The sequence below is a fragment of the Calypte anna genome, chromosome 1 (assembly GCF_003957555.1).
Source record: "Calypte anna isolate BGI_N300 chromosome 1, bCalAnn1_v1.p, whole genome shotgun sequence".
In the NCBI taxonomy this organism is placed as follows: Eukaryota; Metazoa; Chordata; class Aves; order Apodiformes; family Trochilidae; genus Calypte; species Calypte anna.
The window spans coordinates 68,303,343-68,316,370 of NC_044244.1; the positions used below are offsets into that span (position 1 = coordinate 68,303,343).

Consider the following 13,028-nt stretch of genomic DNA (forward strand, 5'->3'; position numbering starts at 1 on the left):
CATATTTTTGCTTATGTTCTGTCTTTGGTGAGGCTATATTCTTTCCCTGATAAAATGGTCTTGTACTTGTATTCTATTTCTTCCACTTTTCTGTTTCATAGATTTTTGCTTTAATAGTAAAATTGCTGTCTTTCTATCACATGTTGGCCTTTTCCTACCTTTGTGGTGGTTTTCCATCCTGCAGTTCAGTGTGTTTATTAAGGCTTGTAGGGTCAGAACTATTTGAGCCCCTCAGACTTGATTTTCAGACTTTCCCTTCACCTTCAGATTTCTCTGATTAGAGAGAGCCTCTAAAGCAAGAATTTGGAGTGACAGAATCAGAATATACTTACATGAGAGGAAGCTCGGTTGTAATGCTTATGTACCTTAAAAAAACCCAGCCATCAAGAAACACACAAGTTTTGGTTTATGATGCTTTTATTAGTGCTTCATACAGCAGCTGACTGATGCACTGATAGTCTCTTACCTGTTACTTGCTGATATATTTATCTTGCTGGTAAATTTGTTAAATGATGACTGGGCATAAGTTGGAGCAGTCTCACAGAAAGTAATAGTTCCTGTTACTCATTTGTCACATCTGAGGAGGCAGAAATAGCCTTTCTCCCAGTTCCCTTTATCAAATATCTGTCATTTTTGTGCAGCTTTTTTTCAACACCATTTGTGCCAGGTAGCCAGTGTGTAGATCCATGAATCTGGCAAACCTAGAGGATGAAATATTATTTTGCATGGTGTCTTCTGTATCCCATTTGTAAAATCAATTCATTCTGCTTGCTGTTGGACACCCTATGGAGGACTAAAACTGCAAGTTCATGATTAATCAACATTGTCAAGCTGCCTGTTCATACCAAAGACAAAGATTTCATTTTAATAGACCCTGAAGATTTTAATAGGAAACTAAATAATGATGAATTTAAAACACAAATGTTATAAACAGGAAACTTGACTCTAAAAGTAATTTTCATTTATTCAGGGAATAACACTGTAACATGGCATTCCAATCAAAAAGTGTTTTATTTCCTTAATTGACATATCTAATCCTTAGAGCCACATTCCAGCAAATGGTTCAGGAGTGTGATGTGCCAAAATACGTCCACCTAAAACACTTGTCAAATAATTTATAGTAACAGTAACTGTGTAGAAATAACAAACTCTTTCTTGACAATTTGCATGCAAATTTGTGCCCAGAAAAAGAGAGATGACATTTCATTGAAAATATTATTTACTGTGACTAGTTACCCTTATTTAATTGCAAAGAATAATTAGCTTTTCATCAGTCCCATGAAACCTTTCTCGATGCCTTCTTTTTTCTGGGTCCCTGGAAGCTCTGTATGAGTCAGTAGGGAGCTCTCTGTGGGAGACATCCCTTTCCATCCTTGTCTTTAGCTGGAAGCACAGTGCTCAGATAACATTGGCTTGTACCTGTTTTTCCATTTGTTCTACCTGTTCTGTGAGCAAAAGATTTGATTACAGTTGGCAATGGAGTTATATTCTGTTTCCATTTTCTCCAGATCAATGATTTCAGACTCAATTACCTCTACGTGCCTTTCTGTCTCTGCCACCTGATTCTCCAGACCATTAAATTATGCAGTGAATAAATCCATTTATTCCTCAACAAAGAGAAGTTTTCTTTCAATTTGTGCAGATTAGCATAGAGGGTTTCTAGGAAAGGCTTGGGGAGAAGTTTCTTGCCGTGAGAATGGCAATTTGGAGGTGGTGTGTGCATGGTGTGACTCAGAAGTTGGATCCTTTTTCTGAGGACCTTGCCATTTAACGACCACACAGCTTGAAGAAAGTGACCTTTTAACCCTGAATTTCTGTTTTTGGCTTAATGTTCAGTATTCAACAGCCCTTTGGCTATAATTACTCTAATATGTTATAATCTGATAACTACCTAAAAGGGCAGTTCACTGGAAGAATGACTTGCTGAGTTGGATGACCTCTGGTGGGTACAGCTTTGTAGGCTGTCAATGCCCATTTTCTACTGATACAGCAGTAAAAGATGGGCAAAACCCAGGATCATTTGCTGCTTTTGCAGGAAGCTCTAAGTTATTTTGACAGCAGGAAGATGAAAAACTTTTCATGTGTTTGCAGTGGGAGGATGCTCAAGGTAGTCACCTGCAGATGCACCTTAGCAATTTATGTCCTCTGATTCTAAACTAAGAGAACTAAGAATTAAGTGTACTCTGGTTTAGGCCAGGATATGAATATTTTTGCATCTGAATGCATAGAAGCCATAGTTCAGCAGTGTAAACAACCGCATTTAACATTCATTATATTCAAAAAAAATGAAAGCTTTGTGCAAGTTCCAGCTTTCCAGACCCTTTCATCATTTGCTGGAGCTCAGAGAAGGCAAATTTATCACCACTGTGTCTTGTCTTTTTTTACCCTGTTATGTTGTGCTTTATCATGACAATCAATAGTAATAAAATACTGACATCTATCACGCACTTATTAATAAAAAAATACTAATAGGTCTCATATAAATACTTGTTTAAAATTTTAAAACTAACACCACCAACTGTGCTGCTGATTTGTGATTCAGAATAGGTCATGTTGCAGAATGTGTCACTTGGAAGCAAATATTTGAATGTTCCCAAATCCTTAATCATCAGAATATCTCATTTTAATTAGAAAGGGATTGGAGTAATGTGACCTGTGCAAAAGCCAAATCTGATACACAAGCAGGCAAAGCTAAGAAAATGAAACAAAAGCAAACCTGTTTTAAATTATCTTTTCTTAATAATTTAATACAGTTCTCTTAAAATATAAAAAAGAAAAACCTTTCCAGTGAAATCCTATCCGATTAGTCAACTTTTTAAAAATTAAGAAACATTAACTTAGAACAGGACTTTCATAGAATCATAGAATTGGCTGGGTTGGAAGGGACCTCAGAGATCATCAAGTCCAACCCTTGATCCACTACTGCTGCAGTTACCAGACCATGGCACTGAGTGCCACATGATCTCTGAGGTCCCTTCCAACCCAGCCAATTCTATGATTCTATGATTCTATGAAATATCTCCAGGGATGGAGAATCCACTACTTCCCTGGGCAGCCCATTCCAATGTCTGATCACCCTCTCTGTAAAGAAATTCTTTCTAATATCTGACCTAAACCTCCCCTGGCACAACTTAAGTCCATGCCCTCTTGTCTTGCTGAGAGTTGCCTGGGAAAAGAGACCAACCCCTCCCTGGCTACCCCCTCCTTTCAGGGAGTTGTAGAGAGCGATGAGGTCTCCCCTGAGCCTCCTCTTCTCCAGGCTGAACACCCCCAGCTCCCTCAGCCTCTCCTCATAGGGTCTGTGCTTGAGTCCCTTCACCAGCCTGGTTGCCCTCCTTTGGACCCGCTCCAGGATCTCGATATCCTTCCTGAACTGGGGGGCCCAGAACTGGACACAGTACTCAAGGTGTGGCCTCACCAGCGCTGAGTACAGGGGCAGAATCACTTCCTTGGACCTGCTGGCGACGCTGTTTTTGATACAGGCCAGGATGCCATTGGCCTTCTTGGCCACCTGGGCACACTGCTGGCTCATGTTCAGCTTCCTGTCAATCCAGACTCCCAGGTTCCTTTCTGCCTGGCTGCTCTCCAACCACTCTGTCCCTTTGAAGTATATCAAGTAAAATACTCTCTGTCATACACTTTTCATTATTTGAAGTAGATTTAAAAAAAAAAAATTTGTATTCAAATCAAAAAATCATTGTTGGCAAAACTTTGCCAACAGCTCTATACTGCGATCTACAACAAGAAAAACCCCTACACATAGTAAGGAAAATATGATACAATTCATTTTTTTTCTTAATTTTTTTTCTTTTGCTTGCATGCATACACACAGATACTTGTAATACATCTTTCTCAGGAACTGTTGACAGCTTAATCTGTCTGAGCTGTATCCTTTTGGGAAGCTACTTCTAAGAAAAAAGAAAGGAGTTATTGTGGGTACATTATCAGACACCTGTCAGCTGAGGAGGGGCGGTATCTAGAACAGTCTCTCCCTCTGATCTCATGTCAGTGAATCCACTCTGTCATGTTACTCTCTTCCATTTCTACTCAGCTGTGCTACAGCACTAGAACTGTGTCGTATCTGATGGTTGTAAGGAAAGTTTGTTTGCCATATTTTAAGTGAAAATACTCAATCTGCAGCTCTACAGAAGATACTGAGGAAAAGAGAATTTATGTGCATGTGTGTGCGCCTGAGCGATTCAGCTCTTAGGATTTTAATTCCTAAATGTGGAATTTTAAAAAAATGCTTTTATAGAAATACATAACATCAGTGGAAACATAAATAGTATTACTACTGCTTTTCTCTCTTCTCTAAAAGGATGACCTACTATCTTTCCTCTCATGTTTCCCAACCTTGGATGTCTTCCCAAACGGAGCCAGTGTGTATCAGTGCCATCTGCTGACGCTAAGCAGTATTGCTCCAATGTTTGAATGGTTATGGGGAAAAAAACATTTGACAACACAAATTTCTACAGAATGCAAAAGCAGGGATTGAAGTCTCACAGAACGTATATATATAATTTGTAAATGATACAGAGGAAATTACCACACCAGCAAAAGGAAATAAGCCTTTCAATAGGAGATGCTTCTTGGTGTAAATTGTAATTGATGGGTTTTTACTGAGGTCAACCATCCTGTAATATGGCACAAGAAATGAACAGAGCAAGATCATGTCAGGTCCCAGGGTATTTCTCTGGTCTACAAACACACTTAAATATTTATGCATAAGTGCTCAGTAAATCTGGGATGCTTTACTTCTCCTAGGATCAAGTTCAGTAGAAGTAATAAAACAAACCAAACCAAAAAAGTGGGAAGTCATCGTATTAAGAATGGGGAAAAATGACTCTTTACACTGAAAGTTAGGGAGATACTAAGGAAACTTGCAAAGAAGATGAATGCAGCCCATTTAAATTGTCTGCATTTTGACTATGTAAGCACACTGCAGAGTGGTGTTATTGGTCGATAGCAAAAGAAAATTTCTAATGGGATACAAAGTTTTTAACAAAAAGAAACCCTACCATTCCCAAGCACTTAAAAAAAAAAAAAAAAAGAGCAGACCTCTGCTTTTTCAGCTAGGAAGAAATATGGAAAAAAGCACAGTGTAGAAAAAGAATGTTCTGAGAAGCAGGACTAACAATGAGCTTTTGACTGACTGCCCAGAGCTGTGACTCTGTCTTCTCTGTTGCTTGGCAACCCCATGTTATCACAAAGAAACTGATATTAAGTTGGAACAGGCTGGATATGGTAATTTACGTGGGAAGATACTCTTGCAGTGGGAAAAACTATTTTATTTCTAGTTTCTGTCAGCATAAGTAGGTTTCACATGATGAACTGTAGTACATCCCCTGCTGGGTGCATTTTACCTAAAAAGGTAAAGAGCAAATCTGCCTTGGAAAGAGACAGTGAAGAGGAAAAAAAAAAAAAAGAGGAAAAAAATAAAGGGAAAAAAGAAGAAATCTAACAGAATCCCCCACCTTTGTATACGTTAGACCTGCTCCTTGTGTCTACACAGTTATTTATTCCAGCAGTGGTGACAAAAGCTTGCTTTCATACCTGTGTGGATCCAGCACAGATCAGAGAGATAGAACTCCACCATTACAGTCCCTAAAAGCTGTTGAAATTTACCCAGCACCATACGATCTTCTACAAACATTAACAAATGATCCTCATTTTATATAAGTAGTCACTTTTCTTTCTTTTGTGTTGCCAGTAGCCAAGGGCGAAGTTTATATCACACTTTATTTCTTCCCTGATAAAAGAAGCAGCTGCACATGTTGCAGTTATAGAATAACATGAAGACTGTGATAGAAACTGTCATTCAACTTTGAATTTGACTGCTACTGTGTGGCTGGGAAAGGATTTGAGTTTTATTGAGAGTATGTGAGAATGGCAAGGGTGTGTATGTAAAGGAAATCTTATTGTGAAAGCCTTGAGCCAGAAAAGCTCCATAACTCATAGTAGTGTTTTTGTATTTGGGTTTAGGTCTAAGATTTAATTAGAAGGAGAGAAAGCACGGAAGACTCAGGATTTAATGCAAACCCCTATTTCTTAAATGTCTGATTTACTCATAGATCTACTGAACCACCACTGCTGTCTCTCTGCATTTCCATCCTGCATCATTTCTTGTTATTTAATGCCAACATGCAGTCCTACAAGTAAGGAAGTACTTCACATGTCTTCAGGACACTCTGTTCTGGCTTTGGTCAGCAAAACACTCCCCGTCTCCGGGCTTCTCTGTACTGCAGAGTTAACTTGAAGTATAACTCAACTTTTGCCCTTGGCTCAAATCCCAACCATACACAAAAACTTCTGACTTGAGTATCTTGATGCTGCTCAGCTGAAGGGAGTGGCTTGGGCTGTCAGAAGGCACAAGCAGCAGCCTCAGTTAGCATAGCTAATACAGCTACTTGCTCCAAGAACTTGACTTCATTGCCAAAAAAGGTGTATTTTTACTGTGGGATAATTAGCTTGAATTAATTCTCCTTATTTTAAACATATATTTCAAATAAAACCTGCCATCTCTTTTCTTACAGTGAAGACATTGCTTTCCTATTAACTCAGTGTCCCCTTTTGCTGAGGCTAAGCTAACTGAAGAGGAATGAATTCTGCCATGAAAACAGCTCACCACGTCCTAGGCATTAAATAAACCCATAAACTGCAAACAAAGTCCTTTTCTGAACTGACTCAGAGTGGGGAGGTAGCTTCCTTGCTCAGTTTTCACTGGACTTGCATTTAATGTATCAGCTCGCATCCTCTCTACCAAACTAATGAGTTTGTCTTCTTTTTAATTTACCACTTCTCCTCCAATAAATCAAAAAATGCTCTGGGCTTTTATCTGACTTGGAGGGGAATAATTACTGGACAGACTCCAACAGTAAGCCTGGCTTAATTAAAACACAGTATATTTCCCAAAAAGGTAGTGACCAATTTTTATTCTGAGTGCAACACCGAAGAGATGAACTTCGCTTTACCCTGAAGCTTTCAGTGCTTTTAAACTGAGTTCCTCTGCACAAATCACAAAAAACCCCTGGTTTCCTACACCCCCTTACCACACTAGAAGCTAGTGACTAATCTCCTCACATTTACTGTTGCCTTCCAAGCTAGTTGCTAACACTTACCACCTGTTCCTTAAGCCTTGGCATTAGAGCACCCTAAAGCTTCCAGGCAGTCTCCCACATCTTGTGCTCATTGCATTTATTCACGCTTGCTGCAGGGTGTTTTCCCTGCCAAGCAGCAGCACCCTGTAGCTTGCAGGCTCTGCTAGACTAAGGATGGGAAAACTGTAGCACTTCTTCTTTCCACCAGTTAGAGTTGGGGGGGGTTGGGTGTTTTTGTTTTTATTGAAATTGTTCTTAGAACAGATTTGTCGCTATGATTTTATTAAGGGGAAAAAAAAAAGTTGCTTCCTGTAGCATCTGTGTATTTCCTGTTTGCAGTTTTCCTCACTGGTTAGGAAAAACCGCTGATACATTTTTGTATTCTTGAATTCTGGCAAGCACAGAACAAATAAGGGTACAAATGGGAGACAGCAGTAATTAGAGTGTGCTCAGCATCTTTCAGAGGTGCCCCAGCCAAGGGAGGTAGCACAGCTTGAGGTGTGGGCTCAAACCAAGGCAAGGGATGTCTCCTCCCATTGTGTCCATGTGGAGCTCTCCAAGAGCATTGCTGGAAGCCAAGAGGAGTTCCCAGGACCTGGGAACTGCTGAAAGCCAATATTCCCATCTTGTTCACAGTGCCCATTAGCACCTGCAATTAGTTTCAGATAGTCATAGCCTCAGAGAGCATTTAAAGGAGGGGGTGAGTAAAAAGAGAAGTTCAAATATCTGTTTCCAGCACTACCGAAATGTCTCATAAAAGAGTGGATGACTGAGGTGAGATATATAGTTTAACACCTCCAAGATTTTTAAGTCATATTTTTCTAATATTTGTAATGACTGTGGGGATGAATTTGATAAAAAATTAAACTGGGTTCAGAAACAGCTATTGGCTTATATTAATGTTATGAAGCCTCAAGTATTTTATATATTCATGGCTTCTTGCTGCTTTGTTGACTTGTGAAGTTTGGTACAGAAAATAATTGAAAGACAAATTAAAGTAAGAAATAATCAGAGTAGCTCAACTATTTTTGTTGGTGGTAGAATTATGAACTGTACAATACAGCTGGTCTCCATTGTTCCAGTCCCAATCCTAGCATGGGGAATTAAAGGGTTTGTGTGTGTTTCTTTTAAGGTACAGAAGAATCACAGCAGTAGATGAATAAGCAAACATGCTGAAAGAAGGTGCAAAAGTGATTTTATGTGCTGAGAAAGCAAAATTAATTTACAGACTAGAGAAACAATTGCTATGGGGTTGGGAAGGAAGTAAATTTGAATTTTGGGTATTAAACCACAAAGAAATCAAAAGATGACAGTAGACAAATGTACTAAATGTTAAAGAAAAAAAATATAAAAATATCAGCAGAAACCCTTGCCCCCCTCCAATAATATTGAGTGTGACTCATGGTGCTGTGAATTTTGATGGATGGTGGCAGAGAAATTGCTCTATCTACTACTGACACATGGTAGGGTTCTTGGGTTTAAAAATATGAAAACATCTTGATCTCAAGTAACTTGTTTTAAAAATAAAGCTTTTTATAGCATGCATCAATTTTGACAGCCATACTGTGCAGTAAATATTGGATTCTATGTGTAAGCACATTTTAAAAGTCAAAACCAGATTCTCACATTAGGGATAAGCTGATCCTCTGAGTTTCTGGAATGGCTTTGTGTTTAATTCCAAAATTTGAGCTTTGAATTTAAAAATGTGCTACCTTTTTTTTTGTAGCTTTCTAAAATTTCATTTCACAGATGTATAAGTACTAAGTTATAGATATTTTTTGGGATGGTAAGCCTGGAATTTGCAGGAGTGAAACGCAATTGAATCTACAAGTAAAATGATTTCTTCTTGATATTGCAGAGCACAGATTACTCAAATATATCTATAATTGCTCAGAACAAGAAGTGCTTTGACAATGATATTGTTTGCTCGAAGAATGTTTTCATCACTGTTGGAGACACTGAGATTAATTTTAGTGAACTTTCTGAGAAGCAGGTTAGTTCTTTTCTTTCCTTTTTGAGTTGCTCCTTAAGATAAGCATTGTAAAGTTACAACTCTAAAGGCAAATGTTTTGGGAAAACGTCTCTCAGTCTGCATTAACATAGTACAACTGCCTAGGTCTGGATAAAGAAGCAGGTCCCATGAAAAATCTTACATTTTCATTGGGTTTTTTCAAGTTCTTCCTACAGGGAAGGTGACTCAAAAGCCTCTTGCAGCCAAAACATATTGGCATGTATTTCTTTCTTTCCACTTGGTTTTTACAGGGATACCAAAGTAAAAAAAAAAATCAAAGCAACCTTGAATGATTGGAAAGACAAAATATCAAATGTCTAGTAATATCCAGTAATATTATTGATGCAACTATGTGGCAAAGTATTCTTCAGTATAGGGTTTGTTATTAACTGGCTGTATAGAATTAGTTTATTAGTAGAATTACTTTATTAGATCTTAATAAGCATTCATTTGTGTCAGCAGACTTTAAGGGCACAGGAAAACAAATCTAACTATCAGCTTTGGAAGGCTGGATATTATACTGTGATACACTTTCCAGAACAAGACATTACAGTTCTGTGGGATAAGAAGACAATGATGCATGTTAAAGTTGGACCTCGATGGAAGGTGAGCTAAAATAAAAACCTGAGACTTTGTGTAGCTCTCTGTGTTGCTAATGTGTTCTCCTACCAAACAACTGTGATTTGTTTTTCCTTCATGAATCACTTTCCCAGTGACATAGCTGTTTATCACAATGTTCAGGGGATAGCATTTCCCAGGCAAGAAAATGTGGAGAGTGTGATTTAATGGATGGACACCTGAAGAGAAGGGGTGATGGTTCCTACATGCAAGATTACTCTTGTAGTCTTTTTACTCATCACAATCTTGCAGAAAAGTAATGTTTAATCTCTGATTCAAAGTTACTTTGGGAACGGGAAGGGAGGGTTAGTTTTGAGTTACACAGCTCACTGCGTGTTTTTGTACATGCTGAAGCCAATGGAAAAGAAGCTTCTTTGTCTGCCAACATGAAAACCAACAGGTTTGTAGCACAGATTGGATTAGAGTGATGATGGAACTGCACCCTGAGTTGTGGTAGAGTATGCTGAGGTGAACAGATAGAGTCACATCTTGGGTTTAATCAAGACAAGGAAAATATCTAGACAAAGACTGACTTTCAATACTGTGCCAGGTTTCAGCCATGATGCAGGGAAGAAGGTTTCTCTTCTGTGAGGATGAGGGGCAATGGTTTCAGACTGAAAGGTGATAGACTCAGATTGGATATGAGGAAGAAATTATTTCCTATGAGGGTGGTGAGGCACTAGAACAGGTTGCCCAGGGGAGTTGTGGCTGCCCCTGCCCTGGAAGTGTTCAGGCCATGTTGGAGGGGGCTTTGAGCAACCTGGTCTAAATCTTGGTTTTGAATAACATTCAGGTTTCATGCAGGGACACAAATCCTTCAAGTTCTTTCTGTTTCCATGGACTGTTTTGTATAGAGGCTTCAGTTCAGTAAGATAAGGTCTGCAGCAGACCTTAAGGAAAAGGAATTCACTAGAGTGAGCCCCAACGCCCTAGAAATCCAACTCTACATTTCACTGCTGTGCAGGATTTTCTCTGTGTATGTATATATATATATATACACCCATGTATGTGTGCTGTTACAAATGTTCTTGCTATTGTGAGATAAAATTAGAGACAGAAGGCTTTAATGGCAACAAATAGCCAGGCTTCACAATCATGAGGTAGTTTACCTGAACTTTTACCTTTTGAAATTGATATTCTACTAAGCTTTCAGAAAAAATTATGACTAGATTTCAGTACCTATTTACATGTAGACTGTAAGAACAAGTTCTGGAAAACAGGAAGAAAAATGAAAAAATAAATTTCAATTACAGGTTATTTGCTATACTGAACTGTAAGCAAAACAGAGCGTCAGATATTTTCAAAGTCAGAGTTGAATTAATCTTTTTCAGTTTTAGAATATTTTATTCCACGTCTTTTTTACTGATTATTGACTGTCTGTATATCTAAATAAAAATAATCCTTCTTCACTTTTAGGGTAAATTGGCAGGTTTGTGTGGAAATTTTGACAAATATACTTCAAATGATCTGACTACATCAAACAACATGGAAGTGAGGAATGCCCAGGTGTTTGGAGACAGCTGGGTATTAGGACAGGTAAGTACCATGGCCAGTAAAAATTTAGAAAAAAGGGATGATAATTTTAATTTATAAATGAACACATTAAAGGCACATGTTATACAGAGATTTTCTAAACTCATGCTCAGTGTGAAAGAGGAGATTTTAATTTTTATGTCTATAGATGTGAAATGTGTTAATAATGTCCTTTGTCATAGCAAACACATACTGAATGTGTCTATAGGGAGAAATATATTTTTCCCTATAGAAGATTATCACTGCTGTCTGGATTTCATATTTCTACCAATTTTGATACATTGCTTTTGATATTCTAGATTCAGCCCAATTTTAAAAGCAGTTATAATTTCTCTGATGTTGGAGGCACCATGGTATTAAAATTAAATAGGACCAGGCTTCCCTGCTCCACCAAGCCAGTATGGTTTTGGATAAACTCATGTTTTCTGAACTGAGTGTAATTTTGTAATTTTCTGTTCATTTGTTTTTCCTCTTGAATAGCGACTTAAAGAGAGGGAGTTTTATCTCAGCCATTTCTGAATTATCATGATGATCTTTGGCTCTCTTTTATAGGCTGCTCTCTTCCTACTGCTGCTTCTTTATTTAAACTTGCAGGTCTAAATCCATCCATAGTGTGAGTCCATTTAAAGTCACTTCACCCAGCAGGGATGGATTTGGACCGTGCATTTGTTTGTGATGTTACAGTTGGTTGCTCTGGTAATGATTATAATGTGTCACAAAGAAAACATTTTGCCTTTTTGCACTGAGCAGACAGCAGGAACGTTTTATTACTTTAGAACAAAACACAAGGGTTGGTTTTTCTGCAAATGCTTTCTGTTATAACCACAAATCAGGGAAATAGTAAGATGAAGTTAGCATTTAAACTTTCTTTTTGTTTCCTCAGTATGCAGATATTGAATTATATGCTACTCTAGTGTACCTGAGCCCATGGTAAACACAAAACTGTATAAAATGTTTCTGATGTTTGTCTTTCTTTTTAAGTGCAAGAGCCCAAATGAAACACTAAGACCATGTGAGGTACATCAGAGCAAGTTCCCCTATGCCAAAAAGGAATGCTCCATTTTATACAGTGACATTTTCGCACCTTGTCGCAATGTGGTAAGTTTATTAAATACCCAAGATGTGTTCTCATGTAGGAAGATACTAAAATTCCAGTAATTAATCTCTTCTTCCCATTCTCCTCCATCTGAGTGCTGTGGAGGATACAGAATCCTGAAAGTATCTTATCTCTGTGTAGGGGGGCTATGTTTGTGCAGAGCCCCTTGTTCCTTTCAAGTGTGGAACCTAAACATCACAGTGATAACTGGGAGCCGTGAGTGATTGAATAACCAAGGTTCTATTCCCTTTGGGCTTTATTTATATCTTTTATTTATATATGTAACTGATTTTTTAAGGCTTTAGTATATATTGCAGCATTCTAAAATAAGCATTTGTGTAATGTGCTTGGAGCTTATCTCAGATGCTTTTATTTTGTTAGCTGTTCTGCTCACTGTAGAAAGAAATATGAGCACGATTAGTAGTTCTAATTGACTGACAGCTTATCATCAGCTTTTTATAAAAACTCAGATATGGTGGCATCGTTTTCCCAATACCTAGCTGAGCCTGGGATATAACTAAGAGGAATGTCCTTAAATTCAGTATAGACAAGATGGGGGGCAACAATAGATTGTGTGGGAACATTTTATTCCATTCTAGTCCTCCCTTTATCAACAGGAGACATGCTCTGTACATCTTACCTTATTGCAGATTTTAGCCTCCTAAAGTTATTT

At 38.1% G+C, this 13,028-nt stretch overlaps 1 protein-coding gene across 1 annotated transcript in view; it reads left to right on the forward strand.

The window, feature by feature from the left end:
- OTOGL (otogelin like) overlaps positions 1 to 13,028 on the forward strand; it is a 96,134-nt gene that overhangs the window by 41,706 nt on the left and 41,400 nt on the right. Inside the window, exons 26-30 of the mRNA XM_030449521.1 lie at positions 8,956 to 9,090; positions 9,226 to 9,231; positions 9,571 to 9,714; positions 11,143 to 11,262; positions 12,241 to 12,357. Of these exons, the coding sequence (XP_030305381.1) occupies positions 8,956 to 9,090; positions 9,226 to 9,231; positions 9,571 to 9,714; positions 11,143 to 11,262; positions 12,241 to 12,357 (522 nt within the window). The remainder of the gene's footprint in view (positions 1 to 8,955; positions 9,091 to 9,225; positions 9,232 to 9,570; positions 9,715 to 11,142; positions 11,263 to 12,240; positions 12,358 to 13,028) is intronic.